This window comes from Esox lucius, chromosome 6, assembly GCF_011004845.1.
Source record: "Esox lucius isolate fEsoLuc1 chromosome 6, fEsoLuc1.pri, whole genome shotgun sequence".
In the NCBI taxonomy this organism is placed as follows: domain Eukaryota; kingdom Metazoa; phylum Chordata; class Actinopteri; order Esociformes; family Esocidae; genus Esox; species Esox lucius.
Genome location: NC_047574.1, coordinates 23,262,250 through 23,289,596, shown reverse-complemented (window position 1 = coordinate 23,289,596; position 27,347 = coordinate 23,262,250). Strand labels below are relative to the sequence as shown.

The window sequence follows — 27,347 nt, the reverse complement described above, 5'->3', positions numbered from 1 at the left end:
GTGCGTAAGGGAATGGGCCAAGAAAGAAAGTGAATTTAAGAGATCATCGACCGACCAATTTGAATTAGCTTAAAATAACCGCAGGGTCTTCCCTGAAACTGTTGGCCTACGTGACACTGAGTCAATGCATTCAATACAGGCACACCCCAGGGCTTTATGTCCAAACTCAAAGATAGAATAGACAAAAACACAATATTTATTTTAACTTTTTTGGGGACATTAATAACATAAACAATGATAATAATACGAATAATGCGCTAATAAAAATAAAGTCTTATTCTTACTATTATTGCTATTATTATTATCTGCTTTACGCAATTCTTTAGGCCTACACTTTCATTATCATAGTTGCGTATTTGCCGTAAAACATTGTCTGAATCATTTATTATCATCTTGTGAGCCTGCAAAATAATGAAAACAGAAAAACAGCCAAATGTATGATGCAGCTCCGTATGGGATAGTGATTTTTTTGTTGAATTCCGGAATTTAACTACGCCTTCCTAAAACCCACTTTTTATATTGACGAGGCTTATGAAACAACCACTGTCGAGTGCTTTCTTAAGGCTACGTCAGCAGATCCTAACAGCAGTACTTTACAGACCCTGCTCACTGTTGAGAGGATAGGGTTACTTTTCCCTGAAGACTCTATAGATAGATTATATAGATTATGTTAGAATAGATGGATACTACTTGACTGAAACCTTGCTTTCAATTCAACAGCAAATGCATATATCACCAATAAATACGACCTAAAAACTAGGACACACAGTCACTTAAAGCAGTATAATCATGAATATTAAGAAGTTACATAGCAATAGTGTTAAAAATCTATATGATACAAAAAGGAAACAGAAACGTTTTGTTTTGGACCTTGGTCAAATAGGTTTTTCAGTCATCTCACTACAATGCCCCACAGGCAGATATTTGGTAGTGTTGGCCCAGGGTGGCTACTATTGTAATCTATACTTTTTAAGGAACGATCCGTTTGGGATGGGCTCCAGGTTGTCCCAGTGGATGCCGATGGTAGATCAAGCCTTCTTGATTTAGCATTTTCTACGTCTGCAATATGGCTTATGATGTTACGCCCATGAATGTCGACAAGTAAAACGAAGCATCGACTCTATTCATTCACAGTTGAATATTAGTTTGAACATCATCTAAGGATCTTTTTTTATAGTAATAACATGCGCTTTTTTAATAATCAGAGCGTGTTTTCTTTTCACTGCATGCTTAAGTCAATTATTACGAAATTGAATATTTGTAGGAGTCCACCCTTTTCGCGGTGGACCCACATAGCCAAATGCGTTTTCATTATACTCCCTATGTCAATCACAAACTAATTCAGGTTAAAGATAACAATGTAACGACTGGTATTATAGTAGTATAATCAGATTTTTTTTACAGTCGGTTCATATTCTAAAACATAAACCTCTGCAATCCTTTGTTACATTATTTTGTAGGAAGTTGTAATCATAGATATAAAGCATGGTTGTAATCGTAGGCGGTTCTATCAAGTGTTGTGTATCAACGGTTATAGTTCTATCTCGGAAATTCTGTGACATTTAAGTTGCTAAGCAACAGTTGTAGCCTGTACCAAGGCAACGCTCTGTTGACAGTTTCCTTGCCTTCTTTCGCTAGCTAGTGTTCACACGTGTAGTCAGATTATGTAGCTAACCCTTGATCTCTAAAATATCCCTATAGAAAGTTATAGATATGTCTAATAAAGGCTTAATAAGCTGTAACAGCCGTGTCTCCAAAGAAGACCAGGAGTTTTATGTTTTAAAAAATAAAGCTGCTGAATATTTTAGGTCAAACGGTGTTCCACAGAAGATAGAGTGTATCCTGAACGACATGTTCTTCGATCAGCCTGATGACATTTACGGTTACCTGGTATGATCGCTCATTTATTGATTGGCTTACATTTTAACCAAAAGCAATATATTAAATGTGTATATAATCTCAACGTTAGAGAGAACGTTGGGGTAATGCTACCAGTATGTAGTCTAACTGGAGAAAAGGAATCGCTAGCTAACGTAGTTAGCCAGACTAATTAGGTGACTGATGGTTATTCAGCTTGAAACTAGCCTACATTGCTTAGTTGTAAGCCTCTAACCAGCCTACAGCGTCATTGCGTTTCGGTAGCTTTTGTTACATTATTATTTTCCAGTGGACTGCAAGAGTATACTGTAAGGCTATATGTTTGCAGTTTAGTACGTTTGGTATGGTATGTGGAGTTTTCTGACCCAAAATGTTGACCCCTGTATCATCATGCCAAAATAGTTCAACATACACTATATGGCCAAAAGTATGTGGACACCCCAACACATTTTTGAGTTCAGGTGTTTCAGCCACACCCATTGCTCACAGCTGCATAAAATCCAGCACATCGCCATGAAATCTCCACAGACAAACATTGGCAGTACAATGGGTCATACTGAAGATCACAGTGACTTAAACGTGTGACTGTCATTGGATGTCACCTTTGCCAAAAGTCAGTTTGTGAAACATCTGCCCTAGATCTGCCCCGGTCAACTGTAAGTGATATAATTGTGAAGTGGAAGCGTCCAGGAGCAACAACAGATGAAGCCACGAAGTGGTAGACCACACAAACTCACAAAGCAGGGCCACCAAGTACTGAAAGTGTGTCTGATGGGTGAATCTGGGTTTTGACGGATGACTGGAAAACGCTACCTACCGGAATGCATAGTGCCTGCTGTAAAGTTTGGTAGTGGAGGGATAATGGTCTGGGGCTGTGTTTCAGGTTTTGGACTAGGCCCCTTAGTTCCAGTGAAGGATCATCTTAATGCTACAGGATACAAATAAATTTGAGACAATTGGGTGCTTTCAACTTTGTGGCAACAGTTTGGGGAAGGCCCTTTCCTGTTCCAACAAAGCTATGTCCATAAAGACATTGTTCAACAAGGTTGGCGTGGAAAAATTTGAGTGGCCTGCACACAGCCCTGACCTCAACTTCATTGAACACCTTTGAGTTGATTTGGAACTGCGATTGCAACCCAGGCCTTCTCGTCCAGCATCAGTGCCTGATCTCACAAATGCTCTTTTGGCTGAATGGGCTCAAATTCCCATAGAGTTGAGTGGCCCACAAATTCCCACAGAGTTGAGTGGCCTACAGAGTTATAGCTGCAGAAAGGGGGTCAACTCCATATTAATGCCCATGGTTTTGGAATGGCATGTCCAACAAGCTCATATAGGTCTGATGGTTGGGTATCCACATACTTTGGCCATATATTCATTTTACCCTTTACTCTTTGTCAATCTTTGCCATGAATGGAGTGTGGCCAATAAGGTGCGGAGTGTGGCCAGTTGTTTTTTCTGTTTCTGCAAATATTTTTTTAAATCATTTTCTAGGCAAATTACTTTTCTAAACTCTCAACACCACCTGTGATAAGCAGAGTACTGGGGAGGGAAATTTATGATGGAAAGGGGGAACTATCTCTCCAGGCAGAAGTCCTCTGCATTATCAAAAATGAAGAAAAGGTAAGATTCCTTTCACTTAGTGCTCTAGTTAGCTGGAATAATTTTACAGTGTTCCATCTATACTCACCTAAAGGATTATTAGGAACACCATACTAATACTGTGTTTGACCCCCTTTCGCCTTCAGAACTGCCTTAATTCTATGTGGCATTGATTCAACAAGGTGCTGAAAGCATTCTTTAGAAATGTTGGCCCATATTGATAGGATAGCATCTTGCAGTTGATGGAGATTTGTAAGATGCACATCCAGGGCACAAAGCTCCGTTCCACCACATCCCAAAGATGCTCTATTGGGTTGAGATCTGGTGACTGTGGGGGCCATTTCAGTTCAGTGAACTCATTGTCATGTTCAAGAAACCAATTTGAAATAATTCGAGCTTTGTGACATGTTGCATTATCCTGCTGGAAGTAGCCATCAGAGGATGGGTACATGGTGGTCATAAAGGGATGGACAATGCTCAGGTAGGCCGTGGCATTAAAACGATGCCCAATTGGCACTAAGGGTGCCAAGAAAACATCCCCCACACCATTACACCACCACCACCAGCCAGCACAGTGGTAACAATGCATGATGGATCCATGTTCTCATTCTGTTTACGCCAAATTCTGACTCTACCATCTGAATGTCTCAACAGAAATTGAGACTCATCAGACCAGGCAACATTCTTCCAGTCTTCAACTGTCCAATTTTGGTGAGCTCGTGCAAATTGTAGCCTCTTTTTCCTATTTGTAGTGGAGATGAGTGGTACCCGGTGGGGTCTTCTGCTGTTGTAGCCCATCCGCCTCAAGGTTGTGCGTGTTGTGGCTTCACAAATGCTTTGCTGCATACCTCGGTTGTAACGAGTGGTTATTTCAGTCAAAGTTGCTCTTCTATCAGCTTGAATCAGTCGGCCCATTCTCCTCTGACCTCTAGCATCAACAAGGCATTTTCGCCCACAGGACTGCTGCATACTGGATGTTTTCCCCTTTTCACACCATTCTTTGTAAACCCTAGAAATGGTTGTGCATGAAAATCCCAGTAACTGAGCAGATTGTGAAATACTCAGACCGTCTGGCACCAACAACCATGCCACGCTCAGAATTGCTTAAATCACCTTTCTTTCTCATTCTGACATTGAGTTTGGAGTTCAGGAGATTGTCTTGACCAGGACCACACCCCTAAATGCATTGAAGCAACTGCCATGTGATTGGTTGATTAGATAATTGCATTCATGAGAAATTGAACAGGTGTTCCTAATAATCCTTTAGGTGAGTGTATGTTACATATGTAAAAACATTGCTCAAAATCTGCAATGTGCCTGTGCAAACTAGCCTCAAGGTTTCATTGTAAAATCTTTATGCTGTTGAATGGGCCATTTGAAAGAATTTTTTTGATCTAGCATTAATGACTTCAATAAATGTGCAGGCGTAGCCATGGGAAGTATGGGCTCTGGGGATGCTGCAGCCCCCAACCCCTGTTGTAGCCTCAGCACCCCCGACAGAGTTTGACGGCAAAATCCCTCCATTCAAACACAACATGCAGTTTTCTCATAATTCCATTAACAGCCTACTTCATACCGCTTAGAAATATATAATGTTGTGTGCAGTTTGTACTGTTAGTGTAGTAACACTTGTGAAAACAGACTGTTAGAATAGCTTATATACTGTAACTGCATCTGGCACTTTGATCCAGTTAATTAATCTTTTTGTTACTCGTGCTTGTTTTCTGGCATGTATGCACAGATTTTTACGAAAGATTCCTTCTGTGCCCCACTTCCATTATTTTCGTTAATAACGTCAGAGCCGTGCAGAGACCTCTCCAGTGGTAACACTCCCAGCTTCATTCACATATGGCTCCCCACCAGAGAAACTAGGGTTCAAAACTAATCTCTACCCTCACTACTATATGTCTCTCCTTCCCCTATCTCCAGCTGTCAATTAAAAAGAGCAAAACAATATAAGGAGAGTGAGTGGCCAAGTCTGACCAGGCCAGTGAAATTTGCACATGACTGCAAGCTCTACTGACCTTCTGAAACAGATTTACATTGTGGAAACTAAACTGTCAGTTTCTGGTAGAGTATGCTCACTGGAAGTTAGTAGCTTGAACAAGCCAGGGTGTGCAAACTTCCACATTCTGTGAGACATGTAGTATACTTGAGAACACTTTGAGATACCAATTGCGACCTCTTCTGGATGTGGGTATCTCATCCAGAAGAGGTTGTGAGAAGTTGCCGACTTGACTGGGGCTCTAGTCAGAACTGATGGAAATAGCCTCCCAGCTGGCAGATTTGAGCCCCCATGGTGATGTACTGTATCTAGGCTTGCTCTATGACTAAACAGCCTCCTCGTAATGCCACTACCAGTGAATCGTACAGTGAGACAATAACCCCAAGCACACTTCAAAAGAATGGTCAATTTACCACAAAATGTGCATTTAGCAATGGCCATTGTATAGTCTTTCAGACTTAAAGTTACAGTCTGGGACTTCTGCAATTCAATCTTTTTTAAACCTCCCATTTTGTTCTGTGTTGTTTATATGCACTAACTATAAGGATAATCACGATCAAATGTCAATTTGCCTTTACATTCTAAGTTTGAAAGTGTGTGGATTTGATTCAATGGAGCACAAGTCCGCAAATAGATGACACAATGTTTGAGGGGGACACTTTGGCTCCACAGTACAACTTTTATAACCAGTGGGCAACAATCAAGGACTATATCTTTAACTTTATTACAACCCTGTTTCCAAAAATGTTGGGACGCTGCGGAACATGCTAATAAAAACAATGCAATGATGTACAAATCATTTATCCCTATATTTAATTGAAAATAGTACTAAGACAACATATAAAATATTGAAACTGAGAACTGTTATTGTTTTTGGAAAAATACATGTCCGTTTTTAATTTGATGCCAGCAACACGTTTAAAAAATAATTGTGACGGGGCATGTTTACCACTGTGTTGCATCACCTTTTCTTTTAAAAATACTCTGTAAGCGTTTGGGAACTGAGGAGACCAATTGCTGTGGTTCTCAAAGTTAAATGTTGTCTCATGCTTGTTGTCTCCTTGCTTGATTTAGGATTTCAGCTGCTCAACAATTTTGGATCTCCTTTGTTGTATTTTTCATTTCATAATGCACCAAATGTGTTCAATGGGTGACAGCTCTGGACTTCAGGCAGGCAGGTTTAGCACCCAGATTCTGTTGCTACGGAGCCATGCTGTTGCAATATGTGCAGAATGTTGTTTGACATTTTCTTGCTGAAATAAGAAACACCTTCCCTGAAAAAAATATTGGTCTGGATGGCAGCTTTATTGTGGCCAGCCTAAGGCACACCTGTGCAATAGTCATGCTGTCTAATCAGCATCTTGATATGCCACACCTGTGAGGTGGACGGATTATCTCAGCAAAGAAGTGCTCACTAACACAGATTTAGACAGATTTGTGAATAAAATTTGAGAGAAATAGGCCTTTTGTGTACAAGCTCGTGATAAATGGGGGCAAAAACAAAATTGTTGCGTTTATAATTTTGTTCAGTGTATATGGCGTTATACATTTCAGTTATGGCTTTTATTGTGATAATGAAAATCTGAGTGCTGCCAGCATTATATCCTGCTGCTAAAATAACGCTAATGAAGACTTGTTTGGCCATCACTACAGTAAATAGTTTCATTTTAGGCTCCCCGTAGCTACAGAAGGTTGTAGCCAGCTAAGTTTTTGTCTATTCTCTTTCACCACTGGCCGTTTTACCAGCTAATTAGCCATTTGTGAATTACATTGAGTATCTATCAGTACAGGTGACAATAACTGACTTTTGTCAAGTGAAAAGACGAGAGATTTGTGTAGGCAGCAAAGTGTTTGTCTCTCCTGAACAAATCCTAATATCCACCAGAAGTGTTTTATTTTAGGCTTCCTATTACATAGCTACATAAGGTTATAGCCAGCAAAGTTTTTGTCTGTCCTGAACTTCAGGCATAATGCATTTAGACTGTTACAGGAGTTGAACACAGGACCTGTTGTTCCATAGCCTGCGTCCCTAACCACTATGTTATTTATCAAGGGACAGACAGCCAGTCAGTCAAGGACGGACAGACTCACTCACTTACTCACTCACTCAGTAAGAGACATTCGCTCTTCTAGGCCGGCTCCGCTTACGCGGAAATAGGCCTTTTGTGTACCTAGAGAAAGTCTTAGATTTTTGAGTTCAGCTCATGACATATGGGGGCGAAAACAAAAGTGTTGCGTTTATAATTTTGTTCAGTGTAGTTAATCTAGTATGTAAAAAAAACAGACAAGAACAACATTACAACGGACATTAAACATAAAATGACAGACTAGATCGTTAACTATATCGCCTTATATAGTTCAATGATGGCTTTTATTTTGAAAAAGAAAATCTGAGTTAGCGCTGCTAGCATAATGTCCTGCTGCTAGAAGAATGTCCATCACTAGTTTACTGTTATATTGCAACTATTTCTGCTGGATTTTCGAATTATGTTTTAGGATTTCTTCAGGATAGTCAAACACTTCGCTGGCTAGACAATTCTCTAATCTTTTCACTTCACGTAAAAGTCTGTTATCGTCACCTATATTGATACAGTAGTTATTGTATCAATGTCAATCACAAATGGCTAATAAGATGTTAAAACGGCCAGTGGTAAAAGCCATACATTTAATAGAGGCTATTTGTGTTGGTGGTAAAATTAATAAGAAACGTTACAAAGTTTAACACAATGCGTAATGACGTCTAGCAACATATTACTGGCTAATAAGCTTTTAAAATGGCCAGTGGCAAGAGACATGCAGTTCATAGATACTATTTGTGGTGGAGGTAAACTTCGTAAGAAACGTTACTCAGTTTAACACGATAGTTACTGGTGTCTAACGAAATATTCAAACTTGACGTGATGTTAATGCATGACAATATGCTATACTGACACTAGGCAAATGGTCAGCTCTGTGGCGTAGTGGTTAAAGACACAGCCTTTCACGAGGGTGAGCTGGGTTCTGATCTCAAGAGGGCAGCCATGATCAACCTTTTCTATTGTGGGCCAGCTGAACTAGGCTTGCTTGGTTTCTTGTTTCTTTAGCATTAGGCCCACACAACCTTTCCAGTATTTTGTTTCCCTGTCCTAGCTTTTTTGAAACATGTTGCTGGCATCAAATTCAAAGTGGACGTATATATTTCAAGTAACAATAAAATTTCTCAGTTTCAACACTTGATATGTTGTCTTTGTACTATTGAATATAGGGTTTAAATGATTTGCACATCATTGCATTGTGTTTTGCTTTACATTACAGCATCCCAACTTTTTTGGAAACAGGGTTGTAAAAACCTGTGATTTGAATTGAAGATGACGGTCTATGAGTGCAGACAAAGGATAGCAAGGACCTGGAATGATTAGAGGAATGGCCTTAGACAATTAGAATAAATTTCTCTCTGACCAAAATGGCTGGCATTTTGTGCATGGATTATGACATATCCCCTCTAGTATTTTATTAGGATGTCTATGGTTGTTGCTTGTGGCTACTGATGCAGCTTTTCCAGACATGGCTGGTAGGAGGGCTTCTCCACATAGCATTGGTTCGCAGCGTCATTCACCTTTTAGGGGCTCCCGTTGCCAAGTGACCTGTTGAGCTAGGTGCATGGGCATTTTTTTACGTGAAATGCCGGAATCTTGCTTTCTATTGCCCTAGCCTCTAAGATTAAGGTGACCAGATGGCTTCGTTTTGCGAGCTATTTCCCTTTCTTACTGTTCCTTCTGCATCTGCGCAACAGACTATATCAGTCGAATGAGTTTTCTGCACATGATTGAGTGGACTAGGCTATCCGGTTGTGTGACCAGCTTTTTGACTGTTTTTATTGGTTGCCACATGTGGAAGGGTTAATGGAAGTTGACTAAGTAGCCGGCAGTGACTATGCACAATACCCAGGCTGCCTCGTCCTGCAGGGTTCAGGTCTGGCTGGTCTGCCATCTGCTGTTTCATTTAGTATCGGCTGGGGTTGGCTTGGGTAGGATTCAACTTCCCCATAGTTCTTACTAAAAGGGATTGTATCGTTATGGTTAGGCTATAACTAGTGTTCCCTGAAAAGGGAAACAAGGTACAATTCTGATTTGGCCATGCGCGGTTCCTGTGGTCAGTGAAGAGCAACATTTGATAGAAGGAATGAATTGGCTTAGCAACTGTGGATGTGTAATGATTGCACACGGAACAGACGGGTGGAGGGATGGATCCAAACGCAGAGCGCAGGAGCCCTTTTATTAGGGAGAAAACACAGTAGTGCAGAAGGAACAGGCTGTAGCGTAGTCAATAGGCAGGCGATGGGTCGGTAACAGGCAAAGCACGTAGGCAGGAGGCAGAGGTACAAGTAGGGTAATCCAGAGAGGCGGTCAACAGGCAGGCAAAGGTCAGGATACCAAAACAGGCTGTTTTCAGAACTTGGCTCAGACAGTGGAACGCTCGGGATTAGAAGGCTCAGTAGAGTGCAAACACAAACAATACCTCACGAAGACTGACAGCAAACACAGAACTCATATAGGGGTTGAACAAGACACAGGTGTAAACGATTATGGGGAATGGATAGGCTATATTCAAGGCACGAAGGGAAACAGGGCACATCCCAGACCTCACAGGTTGGCAGGGTTGTATTGTCTTTTTTAAGTTTAACTTTGGGTAACAGTAGTATCTTTTGGCAAAAATCTCAAAGTTTGAAATTGAAGTTGCTTACTACCCAATTGCTGAACTCATATAGCAAAATGTGAGTTTCAATTGTGTGGAGGCTGCAAAAGATTCCTAATATTGCAACATTCCTGGCACAATTCCTGGAAAGGGTTTATTAATCTGTCAAAGTAGGTACAGTGGGGAGAACAAGTATTTTCCCACTTATAAAGCATGTAGAAGTCTGTCATTTTTATCATAGGTACTCTTCAACTGTGAGTGACGGAATCTAAAACAAAAATCCAGAAAATCACATTGCATGCATTTTATTGCATGACAAAAGTATTTGATACATCAGAAAAGCAGAACTTAATATTTGGTACAGAAACCTTTTTTTGCAATTACAGAGATCATATGTTTCCTGTAGTTCTTGATCAAGTTTGCACACACTGCAGCAGGGATTTTGGCCCACTCCTCCATACAGACCTTCTCCAGATCATTCAGGTTTCGGGGCTGTCGCTGGGCAGTACAGACTTTCAGCTCCCTCCAAAGATTTTCTATTGGTGTTCAGGTCTGGAGACTGGCTAGGCCACTCCAGGACCTTGAGATGCTTCTTACGGAGCCACTCCTTAGTTGCCCTGGCTGTGTGTTTCGGGTCGTTGTCATGCTGGAAGACCCAGCCACGACCAATCTTGATTGCTCTTACTGAGGGAAGGAGGTTGTTGGCCAAGATCTCGCGATACATGGCCCCATCCATCCTCCCCTCAATATGGTGCAGTTGTCCTGTCCCCTTTGCAGAAAAGCAACCCCAAAGAATGATGTTTCCACCTCCATGCTTCACGGTTGGGATGGTGTTCTTGGGGTTGTACTCATCCTTCTTCTTCCTCCAAACACGGCAAATGGAGTTTGGACCAAAAAGCTCTATTTTTGTCTCATCAGACCACATGACCTTCTCCCTTCCTCCTTTGGATCATCTTCAGACGGGCCTGGACATGCGATGGCCTGAGCAGGGGGACCTTGCGTGCGCTGCAGGATTTTAATCTATGACGGCATAGTGTGTTACTAATGGTTTTCTTTGAGACTGTGGTCCCAGCTCTCTTCAGGTCATTGACAAGGTCCTGCCGTGTAGTTCTGGGCTGATCCCTCACCTTCCTCATGATCATCGATGCCCCACGAGGTGAGATCTTGCATGGAGGCCGAGGGAGATTGACTGTCATCTTGAACTTCTTCCATTTTCTAATAATTGCGCCAACAGTTGTTGCCTTCTCACCAAGCTGCTTTCCTATTGTCCTGTAGCCCACCCCAGCCTTGTGCAGGTCTACAATTTTATCCCTGATGTCCTTACACAGCTCTCTGGTCTTGGCCATTGTGGAGAGGTTGGAGTCTGTTTGATGAGTGTGTGGACAGGTGTCTTTTATACAGGTAACGAGTTCAAACAGGTGCAGTTAATACAGGTAATGAGTGGAGAACAGGAGGGCTTCTTAAAGAAAAACTAACAGGTCTGTGAGAGACGGAATTCTTACTGGTTGGTAGGTGATCAAATACTTATGTCATGCAATAAAATGCTAATGTGAATTAGATTTACAGTATTTTAGAATGGGGAAATTTGTTTTACAGTATGTTAATATGGGGAGATTTTATTTAAAGTCACCTTTGGAAAGCCTGGCCAGTCCTTTACATCATCTCAGCAAGGGTTACAGACTGCTGAGGCTAGCACTTTAGGATCCAACACATAAATCCCTTTTTTACAGTTGAAACTACATTATAGAAGGAAGAACATAGTGGGTTTTGTAGCCTTTAGAGTGATGTTCTTGGATTATTACTGCTCCCATTTAGTTGTGAAATGGCTCATGGTAATTGGCCATGACAGGGAACAGGGAGACTAGTGGTTGAGCCTTAAGGGGGACGGAGAGAGTGGATATTAGTTCTGACACGCCACGTTCTGACCACACTGTTGGCTTTAGGTCACGGGGAGGTGACTGTGTCAGCGCTGCTTGCCTCTGTGTTCATCACAGCCTGGGCCCTTTCTAGCATGGAGGGCGTGGCAGGGGGAGGCACAAATAAAACCCTTTTCTCATTGTCCTGTTCAAATATTGGATTGTTTTATACGTTGGGCCATGTTAACTCAAGCAGAGTGCAATGCTTTTGACACCATCTGTTTTGCTTGGACTCGTTACACTGTGAAACTGTGACCACTTTCCTGCCTGACATCTATTTATTTTGTTTGTTGGCCATGTGAACAGACTATGAATTGACACAATAAACTTACAGTAATAATGGAGCAGTGACCATAGAATAGAAGCACAGACTCTATGGAAGTGACATTCCAGAACTTCGTTGTCCATGTGAGCCCAAGTATTGCCATTAGTGTTAAATGTAGTGTTAAATATAAACAGTGTTGTATGTTTTCCTCACTGGTGCAACCCATTGGTATTCCTTGCTAAAATGGTTCCCCCTGTCTTTGTGTTCAGACAACAGGCTCTGCAGTGATATCAAGCCACAGTGAGGACTCAACTGATCCAAGTGATGGGAACAATATCAGCAATGACAAGAGGAGGGATTCTGTGAATGTTGCTCTTCACTGGATCCATGAATCACTGAGCACTATCCTTAAAGGCTCTGATCCTTGCAACCAGACAGCAGTGGATCAAATACTTTGGTGGGCATCTTAATACATGCAAAATGACAGAATTATTACTAGTCGATCTTCCAAGCTTTAATATAAAACATTTTACATCTCACTAGTTTGCTGTTTTGTTCATTTTGATTCATTTGTACCGGTCCGCATTCTAGTTTAACTAGTTGTCTTTGAATAATTTTTCATGAACTACTAGTTGCTTTTTCTAAAATGACTGCTCGATTTTATTTTTATTGCTAACTAATTAATAAACTAGTAACATTTCAATAATTACAAGTTGCTATTACATTTCAAACTTGAAACGTTCTGACTAGTAATCGTTTTAATTTAATTATCAACAAGTAGTTGTGACAAGTTATTAATGATGACAGGTAATACATGTACTCAGACTAGTAAGACAAAAAAAAATGTTTGGTAAATTTGTGACTAATGAAAACAGAAAAGCAACTAGTGCATTTTTGAATATTTTCAGTAGTTTTGGAATTACTAGTATCTTTTACATTTTGACTAGTAAAACTGAATGTCTACTAACAAATACTTTAATAATATCTATTGAATAATTAGTATTTGATCAATTTAGACTAGTAAAACTGAAATAGTTTATAATAACAATTGGAATAGTTACTAGTACTAGTTTCTTTGAAATTACGCCTAGTCAGCTCCTGGGAATGTTAAAATGGCTTTTCACAAGATGAAAGCCAAATGGCATTTATGTTTTGTGCCAGTGATTTCTTCATGGCACGCTTCTTGGAGTACCAGGATGTACGGAACAGAGAAACAGAGAATCAGCCACCTGGTATGCCTGTGCCGGAGCCATCCCCTTCTGCTGCACACCCCAAAGATAAGAAAGGTGGAGATAAAGGTAACAACTCCCCCTGGTCAGGCCTGGCAGATAATGTGACATCAAATCACATTACCCCTGGATGCTTGGCTTTTAAAATATTAGCTTGTCCTCTATAAAACACTGCAGAGGGACTATGTGTAAGCTAAGTATGCATAAAAAGCCCAACTCGTGCTCAGAGGTCATGTGCAGGTTAAGTGTGCCTCTGAAGTTTCCACCTGGGAGCCACATAGAGAGGTGTTATTTTAAGAGCTAGCTTTACAGTATCAGGTCCCAGTTCCTCAGAGGTCTTGGTTTAAGCGCTGGTCCAATGCACTCATGTCTCTGGCTTACTTCCTTAGTGGTCCCTTGAGGTAACTTGTCTACTCCTCTTCCCAGCTCTCTAGTGACCAACGTGTCTTGTAATAGAGTGGCTTTGGGAAGCCCGGCCTCTCAGATGGTCAATTTTGGAAAATGTTCTTCCTCTCAAGCTGTGTACAACATTTGGACCGATTAAGTTTGTTTCTGGGTTTTCAGGCAAAAAAGGTAACAGCACAGAGAAGCCTGTCCCACGTCCAGAGCCGTCTGAGCCGGTCCTTCCCGGCAGCATGGCTATTGGTTCTGTGTCTTTGGCTGTAGCCAAGACTGGGGCTGTATTGCAAGACGTCCCCCTGTATAAGTACATCACAGTTCTGAGGAACCAGCAGGTCACTGAACCTCTCTTCAGCACACTTGTGCACGCATACATTGATCTCCTGTTAACCAAGTCCACATTAACACCTCACCAATTCCTCAAGTCTCACAGTTTTATTCACTTTTACAGCCGTATCCAAAAGAGATACGTATTCCTGTTCCCTTGGTTACTTTGTTAAGCTGTGGGAAGTTGTCCCCTGGAAAACTCAATTTACTGGAGGAAGTAATCGTCATCCCAAAAGCTGGACAAAGACTGAAACAAGTATTACTCACAAACAATTTTTTTCAGCCTTTATTCTCCAATATTAATTTTGAATTCACACTGTCCTCTGTCTTTCCAGTATGAAAAACGCTAAAGTCAACAAATTGTCTTGATTGTTTTGAAAATATGATTTTTATAACATTGTAACCCTCATTTCTTTCTACCACATTTTGGTATTACATAGAATGTAGATGTGTTTTTTTTTAAGCCATCTATGAACTCTGCCAACAGGTAATCACAATGGTCCTTGAACTTCAAAAGGAAATGACAAAAATAATTAACAGTGCTTCAAAAACAGGGGTAAGAACTGTAAAGTTAATAGTACATTTGTAGTCACTATTTGTCACTTTGAAAGTTGAGTCAGGGTCCACAATGCATGGTTGGTTGTCCTATTTAATCTTGGGGGAAAAAACCTTAAATATAGATGTTACCGATTGATATATTCCTTGTACTCAGTATATACAATAAATGATAACACTGTGTATATCACCAATTCACAGTTGTAATGACATGTTTCAAGGTTATCAATTCAATGCAATTCAATGAAATTATTAATATTTGCTCCCAAAGGTTTTGGCAAAGCAGGTTTTGGGGGGTTCAAATACTTATGACAGTGCAGTTCATAAGTATTTGGATCGTTTTGGCCCTGATTTGAAAAAACGCAAGGACTATTGTGGTAAAGTATAGACCATCAGATTTAAGTTGAGGGTATTTTAATCCATATGCCCATGGATTCAAATATATCAATTTAGAAATAACAGCACATTTTACACATTGCTTCACATCTGTCTTTTATTAGGCAGGTGTTTTTGTTGGCCTCATGTGCATGCACAAGAGAGCTATCAATGTTTAGTCTTGATACTAAGCTTTTCATTTGCATTTGGATCAGACCTATTAGAACTGTGAATAATAATGAGTAAGGTTTATAGAGGCGACAATATCAGAACACCCACATATTCTACCATGTTCTGCTAATGTAATCGGTAATGGTGACAGATTAGCATGTCTTGGGGGAATTATCTTTGTGCCTTTTCCATAATAATAATACCTAATTTAACATATACTGTGATTTTCATTGAAAAAAAAAAAAAAATGTTAAAATTTTGTGATCACCCAATACGAACACTAAATACATGCCTACTCCGTAGATAAACATAAATGCATGCCTACCCACAAGATAACCCAATATACATGCCTACTCAGTAGATAACCCCAAATGCATGCCTACCCAGTAGATAAATCTGCCTAAATATGTGCATACTCAGGAACTAGCTCTGCCTAAATACATGCATACCCAGTGGATAATTCTGCCTAAAACGTGCATACTCAGCAACTAGCTCTGCCTAAATACATGCATACCTAGTAGTTAGCTCTGCCTAAAGACGTGCATACTCAGTAACAAGCTCTGCTTAAATACAAGCATACTCAGTAACTAACTCTACCTAAATACATGCATACTTAGTAGCTAGCTCTGCCTAAATATGTGCATACTCAATAGATAGCTCTGCATAAATACATGCATACACAGTAGCTAGCTCTGTGTAAGTACATGCATACTCAGTAGCTAGCTCTGTATAAATACATGCATACTCAGTAGCTAGCTCTGTATAAATACTGTGATGGAAAAAATATTATTATCCCCTGTTGATTTTGTACTTTGCCCATTATACTTTTAATGGTAGGTTTATTTGAACAGTGAGAGACAGAATAACAACAAAATAATCCAGAAAAATGAATGTCAAAAATGTTATAAATTGATTTGAAGTGAAAAAAGTATTTAATCCCTTCTCAATCAGAAATATTTCTGGATCCCAGGTGTCTTATATAGGTAACGAGCTGAGATTAGGAGCACACACTTAAAGGGAGTGCTCCTAATCTCAGTTTGTTACCTGTATCAAAGACACTTGGCCACAGAAGCAATCAATCAATCAGATTCCAAACTCTCCACCATGGCCAAGACCAAATAGCTGTCCAAGGATGTCAGGGACAAGATTGTAGACCTACACAATGCTGGAATGGGCTACAAGACCATCGCCAAGCAGCTTGGTGAGAAGGTGACAACAGTTGGGGCGATTATTCAAATTACCATTCAAATTATAGACTGATAATTTCTTTGTCAGTGGGCAAAAGTACAAAATCAGCAGGGGATCAAATAATGTTTTCCCTCACTGTATGTGCATACTCAATAGATATCTCTGCATAAATATATGTATACTCTGTAGCTAGCTCTGTATATATACATGCATACTCAATAGCTAGCTCTGTATATATTGATTCACCAATGGATTCGCTCCTTAGATATACATTACATTTGCCATGCATATAATGGCTGACTAAGAAATTCTATCTTTCTTTCCAGCCCATGCTGACAACAGTGTCTGACTCAGGAGCCTTAGTTGTTGGATTTGAGCGTCCTGAGCAGCCTTTAGATCTTATTTCTGAAGCTTCTAACACCCTTGGATTGGGACTTGGAGAGGAGATCCATTTGGCATTAAACTGTGCTGCTCACAACCTAATGGATTATGTATGTAAACAGAACAGTGAAACATGCCCTTACATTGACAATAAATCTTTGTTCCAAGATGTACGACTGAAACCAATGTATAACCTACAACAATGATTTAGTCAGATTTATAGTTTGTTTTTGATGTAGTTCTACTTATTTAAAACAAAATATGATCTGGCAAAAATATGTACATTACAGTTTTTACAGATTGTATTTGCTCTTTTACAGCCAAAAGGAAAGTATGACGTTATTACAGGAATCCCCAAGACACCAGATGAACTTGTGGACATGTACGAGGCTTTGATTAGTAAATACCCAGCAGTTGTAGCCTTAATCGATCCTCTGCGAAAAGAGGTGAAGAGTGAACACTACTACAAAGTCAATACCACAGTGCAGCAAAGTGTGCATGGCTGAATACAGATTGTAGAAACCCATGTTGTGTGTGTCCCTGTGTAAGGATGTGGAGCAGTGGGAGAGACTCAGCAATGCTGTAGGAGCCTCGTGCAGTCTGCTTTCTGACGTTTCAAAGCCCCAGGTGCATGGCTCACATGAAGATCCCCCATCTCTTCCAGGAGTCACGGGGTACATCCTGAATCAGACCAATGCGTTCACTGTCACCGACCTCATCCGTGTTGCCACAGAGCACAAAGGTGAGAGACGCTGATGTAGTAACGGTTTTACAAAAAGATAGTATTATACACTGCTTACTGTCCATTGTAGGTAACATCTATAGTAAGCATAGTTTTAGTGACGGAATGTCAAGAAAAATGGAGGGTAAATCCATGCTAGTGGAATTAAATGTATCAGATTAGTGTCTGTAATTGACAACATCAACTCTTATGTTTCAAGTTTCAAGGCTTATTTGTCAAATGCACCAAACAACACAGTGTCACCTTGCACAATGAAATTCTTGTGACAACTACGCAGTGAGATTTAAGAAGGGTATAAAAAACAGAAGTATAGCTAGACAGAAAATAATAATAAAATAAAGCAACAATACACAGTACCTCATAAAAGTGAGTACACTACAAATATTTGAGTATGTCCTTTCATGACAACACTGAAGAAATGACACTTTGTGAGTGTAGAGCTTGTATAACAGTGTAAATTTGCTGTCCCCTCAAAATAACTCAAAACACAGCCATGAATGTCTAAACCACTGGCAACAAAAGTGAGTACACCCTTAATTTCCAAATTGGGCCCAATTAGCCATTTTCCCTCCCCGGTGTCATGTGACTCGTTAGTGTTACAAGGTCTCAGGTGTGAATGGGGAGCAGGTGTGTTAAATTTGGTGTCATCGCTCTCACACTCCCTCATACTGGTCACTGGAAGTTCAACATGGCACCTCATGGCAAAGATCTCTCTGAGGATCTGCAAAAAAGAATTGTTGCTCTACATAAAGATGGCCTAGTCTATAAGCGGTTTGACAGGACAGGTTCCACTCGCCATGGTCGACCACAAAAGTTGAGTGCACATGCTCAGAGTCATATCCAGAGGTTGTCTTTGGGAAAAGACGTACAAGTGCTACCAGCATTGCTGCAGAGTTAGAAGGGGGGGGGGTCAGCCTGTCAGTGCTCAGACCATATGCCGCACACTGCATCAAATTGGTATGCATGGCTGTCGTCCCAGAAGGAAGCCTCTTCTAAAGATGATGCACAAGAAAGCCCGCAAACAGTTTGCTTAAGACAAGCAGACTTAGGACATGGATTACTGGAACCATGTCCTGTGGTCTGATGAGACCAAGATAAACTTATTTGGACCAGATGGTATCAAGTGTGTGTGACGGCAACCAGGTGAGTACAAAGACAAGTGTGTCTTGCCTACAGTCAAGCATGGTGGTGGGAGTGTCATGGTCTGGGGCTGCATGGGTGCTGCTGGCACTGGGGAGCTACAGTTCATTGAGGGAACCATGAATGCCAACATGTACTGTGACATAGTGAAGCAGAGCATGATCCCCTCCCTTCGGAGACTGGGCCACAGGGCAGTATTCCAACATGATAACGACCCCAAACACACCTCCAAGATGACCATTACCATGCTAAAGAAGCTCAGGTTAAAGGTGATGGACTGGCCAAGCATGTCTCCAGACCTAAACCCTATTGAGCAGCTGTGGGTCATCCTCAAAGGAGGAGGAGCGCAAGGTCTCTAACATCCACCAGCTCCCTGATGTCGTCATGGAGGAGTGGAAGAGGACTCCAGTGGCAACCTGTGAAGCTCTGGTGAACTCCATGCCCAAGAGGGTTAAGGCAGTGCTGGAAAATGATGGTGGCCACACTTTGGGCCCAATTTGGACATTTTCACTTAGGGAGGTACTCACTTTTGTTTCCATCGTTTTAGACATTAATGCCTGTGTGTTGTGTTATTTTGAGGGGACAGCAAATGTACACTGTTATACAAGCTGTACACTCACTACTTTACATTGTAGCAAAGTGTCATTTCTTCAGTGTTGTCACATGAACAAATACAATCAAATATTTACAAAAATGTGAGGGGTTTACTCATTTTGTGAGATACTGTCCATAACACTGTACCCTAGCAGCAGTTTAAGAAAGAGTACTGTAAACTAGCAGCAATCTGGGTAGTAATACAGAATTTTAAGATATGGCAAGTATGGCAGTAATATACATAGCAGTGTGAACTAGCAGCAATTGGTAGAGTTATTGAATATTCTCGATACAAATGAGTGCAATAAGCTTATGGATGGTGACATAGCACACTACATCTACATAGTGAGAATGAAGAAAAATGTATTATGTACACACAGCAAAAAAATAAATCAAGACGATAAAGCTATAATATACATGAATCTACATAGCAGCAGTTTAAAAAGAGTACTGTAAACTAGCAGCAATATTGGTAGTAGAACTGAATATTGTAAGTATGGCAGTAATATACATAAAAAATAAACTAGTATCAATTTTGAAAGAGTAGGATGGGGAGTATGAACAGTATGGTAGAAGCATTGTGTATTATAGATACATATGAGTAGTTAGCTAGCAAAGGGCAATGTAACTGGTTGATGAGCCTTACGGCCTCAGGGAAAAAACTGTTTTTGAGTCTGGATGTGCATGCTCCGATGCTCCAGTAGCGTCTACCAGACAGCAGCAGTGTGAATTGGCCATAGCCTGGGTGACTGTCATCTTTGATGATGTTCCGTGCTTTCCTCAGGCATAAGGTATGGTAGATGCCTTGCACGGAGGGAAGATTGCAGACAATGGTGCGCTCCGCAGAATTTACCACCCTCTGGAGGGACTTGCGTTCTGCAGTGGAGCAGCTGCCGTACCAGGCAGTAATGCAGCCTGAGAGGATGCTTTCAGTGGGGCACCTGTAGAAGTTGGTGAGAGTTTTTGCAGACATGCCAAATTTCTTGAGTCTTCTCAGGAAGTTTATTAGTTTTTGGGCAGTTTTCACTGCCGAGTTTGCTTGTCTGGGCCAAGTGAGGTCATCCTTGATGAACACACCAAGAAACTTGAATTCAGAGACTCTCTCCACTTTAGCTCCATCGATGTGTATGGGGGCATGACTCCTGCTCTGCCGCTTCCTGAAGTCCACGATCATCTCTTTGGTCTTACAGATGTTGAGAGAGAGGTTGTTGTCCTGGCACCTCTGTAAGCAGTCTCATCATTGTTGGAGATGAGACCCAGGATGGTAGTGTCATCTGCAAATTTAGATGATGTTGGAGCTGTGTGTGGCCCTGCAGTTGTGCATGAACAGGGAGTACAGGAGGAGACGTAGTGGGGCTCCAGTGTTCAGGGTCAGTGCAGAGGAGGTAAAGTTGCTCATTCTCACCACCTGAGGTCTGCCCGTCAGGAAGTCCAGGATCCAATTGCAGAGGGAGGTGTTAAGTCCCAGGTTCCTGAGCTTAGGAACAAGCTTGGTGGGCACAATAATGTTGTTCACGAACAGCATCCTCACGTATGTGTTGCCTTTTTTCAGGGCAATGGCATCGTCTCTGTGTTCAACAGTGACATTGCAACATGGAGTGATAGCCTTCCTTCTTCAAGATCCCTTTACCCTGTACAAATCTGTCACTTCACCACCACCAAAGCACCCCCAGACCATCACAATGCCTCCACCATACTTGACAGAAGGTGTCAAGCACTCCTCCAGCGTCTTTTCATTTGTTTTTCTGTTATCCGAATACCTCAAACTTTTGTCTGTCCATAACACTTGTCCAATCTTGCTCTGTCCAGTGTGTTCTTTTGCCCATCTTATTCTTTTCTTTTTATTGGCCAGTCTGAGATTTGTCTTTTTCTTTGCAACTCTGCCTTGAAGGCCAGCGTCCCGGAGTTGCCTCGTCACTGTTGAAGGTAAGACAGGTTTTTGGCGGGTACTATTTAATGAAGCTGCCAGATAAGGACTTGTGAGGTGTCTGTGTCTCAAATTAGACAGTAATGTATTTGTCCTCTTGCTCATTGTGCACCAAGGCCTCCCACTCTTCTTTATATTCTGTTTAGAACCAGTTTGTGTGGTTCTGTGAAAAAGCAGTACACAGCGTTGCACAAGGTTTTCAGTTTCTTGGCAATTTCTCACATAGAATAGCATTAATATCCCAGAACAAGAATAGACTGATGACTTTCAGAAGAAAGTTCTTTTTTTCTGGCCATTTTGAGCATGTAAATGATCCCACAATTACTGATGGTCCAGATACTCAACTACTCTACAGAAGCCCAATTTTATTGGTTCTTTAATCAGCACAAACGTTTTAAGCTGTGCTAACATAATTGCAAAAGGGTTTTTATAATGATCAATTAGCTTTTTAAATTATTAACTTGGAATAGCAAACATTGTGCCATTGGAACAAATGAGTGAAGGTTTGCTGATAATGGGGTTCTGCATGCCTATGTGGATATTCTATTAAAAATTAACCGTTTCCAGCTACAATAGTCATTTACAGCATTAGCAAAGTCTACGCTGTATTTCTGATCAATTTGATGTAATTTATGTAAACAATAAAATTGCTTTTTTTTCAAAAACAAGGACATTTCTAAGTGACCCCCAACGTTTGAACAGTAGTGTGCACTGATCAGCAATAACACCTGCCTAATATTGTGTAGGTCCCCCTTTTGCTGCCAAAACAGCCCTGACCCGTCAAGGCATGGACTCCACTAGACCTCTGAAGGTGTGCTGTGGTATCTGGCACCAAGACGTTAGTAGCAGATCCTTTAAGTATTTTAGGCTGTGAGGTGGAGCCTCCATGGATTGGACCTGTTCGTCCAACACATCCCACAGATGCTCAATTGGATTGAGATCTGGGGAATTTGGAGGCCAGGTCAACACCTTCAACTCGTTGTTGTGTTCCTCAAAACATTCCTGAATGTGTGTGGCAGGGCTCATTATCCTGCTGAATGAGGCCAATGCCATCAGGGAATATTGTTGCCATGAAAGGGTGCACATGGTCTGCAACAATGTTCAGGTAGGTGGTACGTGTCAAAGTAACATCCACATGAATGGCAGGACCCAAGGTTTCCCAGCAGAACATTTCCCAAAGCATCACCCTGCCTCTGCCAGCTTGCCTTCTTCCCATAGTGCATCCTGGTGCCATGTGTTCTCCAGGTAAGCGACGCACATTACTCCGTGGTCCAGTTCTGATGTTCACATGCCCATTGTAGGCACTTTCGGCAGTGGACAGGGGTCAGCATGGGCACTCAGATTGGTCTGTGGCTACGCAGCCCGATACGCAACAAACTGCGATGCACTGTATGTTCTGACACCTTTCTATCAATACCAGCATGAACTTTTAAATAATTTGAGCTACTACTGTAGCTTGTCTGTTGGATCGGACCAAACGGGCCAGCCTTTGCTTCCCACGTGCATCAGTGAGCCTTGACTCAGTTGACCCTTTTTCCTTCTTTGGAACACTTTTGATGGGTACTGACCACTACAGACCAGGAACACCCCACAGGGGCTGCAGTTTTGGACATGCTCTGACCCAGTCCTCTAGCCATCACAATTTGGCCCTTGTCACTGAGATTCTTACGCTTGCCAATTTTTCCTGCTTCTAACGCATCAACTTTGAGGACAGAATGTTCACTTGATGCCTAATATATCCCACCCACTGACAGGTGCCATGATAACAAGGTTATCAGTGTCCTTAATGTTATGGCTGATCGGTGTATGTGTCACAGATGGAACCAAACATGTTAAAAGCCCAACCTGGTTTCATTGGAATATGTAAACCTTTTATGTAAATCTAGGGCACCCATTTTCATATGATATGTTGCGCTAGCAAAACGTTTAATACATTACAAATTATCTAAAATGATATTAAAACGTAGCATATGTTACCAACATTAGACAAAAGTATTGTATGTTACAAACGCTAAGAGTGGGTATGTGGGTAGTGCACCTGACTGTGGTGCTGAAGGATGCTGGTTTGAGACACATCCTGCCATTTGCTATTTTTTTCCTGGATTTTTACTCTAACGTTACTTCCCCTAACGTAATATATGTTACGAATTTGTCAAAGATTTTTGAATTTGTAGTTTACGTATTCCAATGAGACCAGGTTGAAATGCCAGATGGATCAGGTTCAATCACGCTGATCTACATGGCTGCTGTAAGTTTGATGGTATCAGTTGGATGAACTCCAAATAAAGATTTTCCTATTTACATGTTGACAAATCGAACATTAGATTACTGGGAGCCAAATCAATGTCATCTGTTGAGGGCCATATATTGATTGAATAATGTGAATAACCCTATTACATGTACGTCGTTGTAAGTCATGGGACCAACATTTTTTTTTAGGCGGTTTACCATTGTTCCAATCTCTTGACATAGGTACCTTTTGACAGTGTATGCAATGACTTAAGAGGAATTTTTGTTTCCTGATTTGCAGATATTTGAAAATGGGGAAGGGACTTTCTTGACACTGGCTGAATCACATTTTTATAAATTAATTTTATAAAATATCACTGTAACTAATACAATTGTGTGTACATTTTATAACCCCAACATACAGTACATGTTATAGAATTATTTCCCTGAGTCTGTTTTGGCACATAGCTGTGTACTTTGACCTAAACAGAGTGCCAGTCAAACGTTTGGACGCGCCTACTTCAATTCTGGAGTATTTCTATATTTTTACTATTTCCCACATTGCAAAATGTATATTTTAGATTCTTCAAGGTAGCCACCCTTTTTCTTGATGACAAACTGTTGGCATTGTTTCAAACAGCTCCATGAGGTTATCACCTGGAATGCATTTCAATTACCAGGTGCACCTTGTTAAAAGTTCATTTATGGAATTTGTTCCTTCTTAATGCTTTAGGGTGGGAATAAAGAGGCTGACAAGGTAGAGTTGGTATACAGAAGACCGTCATTATGTCTGTATTGTAGTAATCCATATTATGGCAAGAACAGCTCAAATAAGCAAAGAGAAACAATAGTCCCATCATTACATGAAGGTCAGTCAATCCGGAAACAGTGCCATGACCATCTTTCAATGAGAAATTAAACTGGCATTTATATAATATGCAGAATTATTACTAGTAAATGGTTTACAAATGTGAGAGTCATTATTATGAAATTGTTAACACACACTTAATGTTTATTTCCATGGTTTCTTACTCACCCTTAAAAGTGTTACCATATACTACAAAGAAATAGTTACATGCATTACAACTTCTGTTATGATACACACGTTGTAATGCATGTAACAATTGTTTTGCCCAAGCAGGCCATGAAATCCTAATCCTTTAAGCATCACAAGGGGGAGGGCTAAAGGGGGTAATGGGATGGAGCCTTGACTCTCCAATAGCCACTTCGACTGAGCCAGCGTGGCTGCCGGCTCCAGAGCTAATTGGTATTCCAATAAGCTCTGCGATATGTTTGGATTTGCCACAATTTAATACAAAAGAATGAAAAGGTGTGTCTAATTATGAGCCCTTTGTGTTTTGTTTGTCTGATTTCTAGGCTTGTCATATCAAAAAAGAAATACACACAATTTAAAGTTGGTATTAAACTGAGGTTTAGAAAGGATAAAAAATCTTTTAAATTTAATCTTTGTTGTGTCATTTAAATGTGAAGCCACAGAGCAGTTTGACACCTTGATTTATCATGGATGTCGACATTGAAGGACGTCGACATTGAAGGCATTCACCATTTTAATGTCAGTTGGGTTCTATGCATCGTTTTGGTTCCTATTCAATAGGGTCAATCCAAGTGCACCCAGAGCACTCCTCTTCTTGAAATAAATGTTTTCTTCTTATTAAATGGTCTTAAGCTATGTTAGCACCATCTAGTGGCGACAATACATATGGCACAATAATTGGTTTAGGGCTCCAGCACTGCAGGTGGCAGTAAATTACCAAAATGAGCTGTTCATTTATTAAAAAATTAAGAAATGTGTACAACATTACAATTGCCTCTATGGAACACATATGCAGACTGTATCAAAAGTAGGTCTCTAAGTTGGTGGGTTATTTGATCCTCTTGACTGATAAAGCCTTCTTACTAAACTAAGTTTACCCTTCAGGAATGCAATATTTAAGAGGGAGTTTACCCATTATGACAAATAATGTGAAGAGTTGATTAACTGACCCGGTAATACATGACTCAAGTGTCTGTGTTTGTTAGGTGCAGTGATCATTGGAACGACTAGTGGCGAGCCCTGCAGTGACGACTCTCTCTCAGATATGGTGAGGCTTAGTCAACCACCGGCTTTGTCTCCTCAGATCTAGATGTTTATATCTCTCTGTTTCCCCGTCTGTCTTAACCAATGTGTTTGTCTGTAAATCGGCACATTTCTGTTGGAGGTCTGACAGTACGTAGTGGTGACATCAATTATGCATGTACTCTGCGCTGTATTCGCCAGTTTGTATTCACCAGTCCAGAGAACCTTCGCTGAATTGATATCATCAACAGTGTGCCCGCCATTGTGTCCTCACTGCTCACACTGTAACAAAGCCGAGTGAAGGCGTCTTCTCTCGCCGTACAAGCATTAGTATGTAGTAGTTGCCCTGTGTCCACACACCCCAGTCATTGTGAAGTTCTGTCTCTCCCTCAGGTCGTAGGACTGGGAGTTGGGTATGTCAAACTGGGAGGTCTGGGTCGTGGAGAGCGGCTGACTAAATACAACCGTCTGATTTCTATAGAGGAAGAATTGGCCCAGCAGGGAATACTGGGTATGGCTTTTTCCTCTCTTTTCAGTCTTTTCAGCTAGTAGAAAGAAGGGGCCAGACATGGGGAGGGGAGGCTGTAATGGCTGGACTGGTGAGAACACATCTCTCCCTGGCCATGAAATGAAACTGTATGTCAGGAATCATGAAGGATGTGGGCTCAGGAAAAAAAAAAAAACTACCTTGGTTCTGTTAATTGGCCACCTAATTATGCTCCCCCAAGAAAGGACAGGGACATTGGACAGTTACTGAAAAGCGAGTTCATCTTTGTATGAAATAATTAACTTGTGCACCAATTGCATATAGAGGACTCTTGTATATCATTTGATTCTGGATCTGGAATATATATATATATATATTTTTGTGTCACAGCATTATAACATCTAGAACAGATAGACATGCATTGAAAGACCTGTTCAATGTGTCAGACATCTACAGAATGGGTTCAATAGGCTGTCATGCAGGGGCTAGTTTTTCTTTGGGCTTTCTTGTCCATTGAACTTCTTTCCCTTTTTTTTGCAGATTCAAGACAACAACACACATCCCCTCTCTTTGTTGGGGGAACGGACAAGCAGTCATCGACGTAATCGACAAACCATAATGTCTTCATTCCAAAATGACATTTTTTGTTCATGTTTACTTTAATGTAATTACAAGACTTTTGACAATTGAATTGCGCTAGATCATACACCATTAAATGTTTTTCTATTTAGCTTTTTTTAAATCATAATTTCAGTCAAATAGGTTTCTAATACAGTTTCTGTACTTAAAAAAAAGAATACAGAATGGACAAAAAAAGGCCACAAAGTTATCACAATACTTTTGCATTGCAAACACTGGATTAAACTGAAAATGGTATGAACATATATTCACATCGACATTGTTTTTAAATAAACACAAACAGATCTAATAAAAAGTAAGACGCTGTGGTCACTATGTCATTATATTGAATAAACCTGTCCCTATAACAACAGCCATGTTTGGCTTGATGACAATGTTTGTATTATTGGTGTGATTCAGTGGGGACAACAGACAGGCTTTGTTCTCTGAGCTCTTCTTTGCTTTACCATAGAGCTGACTGCAGCATTGACAGGTGCAGCTTCGTTGCCTGAAGAGAAATGTAAAAAGGCCTATAGACCAGACACTGAACAAGACCGTGGACGTCAAGACT

The 27,347-nt window shown here is 40.8% G+C and overlaps 1 protein-coding gene across 2 annotated transcripts; it reads left to right on the top strand.

Annotated features, from left to right (window-relative positions):
- Nucleotides 1–1,616: 1,616 nt before the first annotated feature.
- On the top strand, nucleotides 1,617–27,132 carry eno4 (enolase 4). Of its 2 annotated transcripts, XM_010892251.4 has the most exons (13): nucleotides 1,617–1,890; nucleotides 3,370–3,498; nucleotides 12,607–12,794; nucleotides 13,499–13,635; nucleotides 14,131–14,300; nucleotides 14,417–14,548; nucleotides 14,780–14,848; nucleotides 16,908–17,072; nucleotides 17,283–17,408; nucleotides 17,512–17,704; nucleotides 25,635–25,696; nucleotides 26,065–26,182; nucleotides 26,699–27,132. In XM_010892251.4, exons 1-13 carry the CDS (start codon nucleotides 1,714–1,716, stop codon nucleotides 26,761–26,763), a joined length of 1,731 nt encoding a protein of 576 aa, XP_010890553.1. In that variant the 5' UTR covers nucleotides 1,617–1,713; the 3' UTR covers nucleotides 26,764–27,132. The 2 variants fall into 2 exon arrangements, with proteins under 2 accessions (XP_010890553.1, XP_019902970.1); XM_020047411.3 differs by lacking the exon at nucleotides 3,370–3,498 and having other exon boundaries at nucleotides 1,618–1,890.
- Nucleotides 27,133–27,347: the final 215 nt, after the last annotated feature.

Bases quoted from the DNA above. Each gene is read 5' to 3' on its own strand.
- eno4 (XM_010892251.4), top strand. From the start codon at position 1,714: ATGTCTAATAAAGGCTTAATAAGCTGTAACAGCCGTGTCTCCAAAGAA. The intron at 3,499-12,606 runs GTAAGATTCCTT...CTTTGTGTTCAG, and splicing joins TTATCAAAAATGAAGAAAAG to ACAACAGGCTCTGCAGTGAT. The intron at 14,849-16,907 runs GTAAGAACTGTA...CTTTCTTTCCAG, and splicing joins ACAGTGCTTCAAAAACAGGG to CCCATGCTGACAACAGTGTC.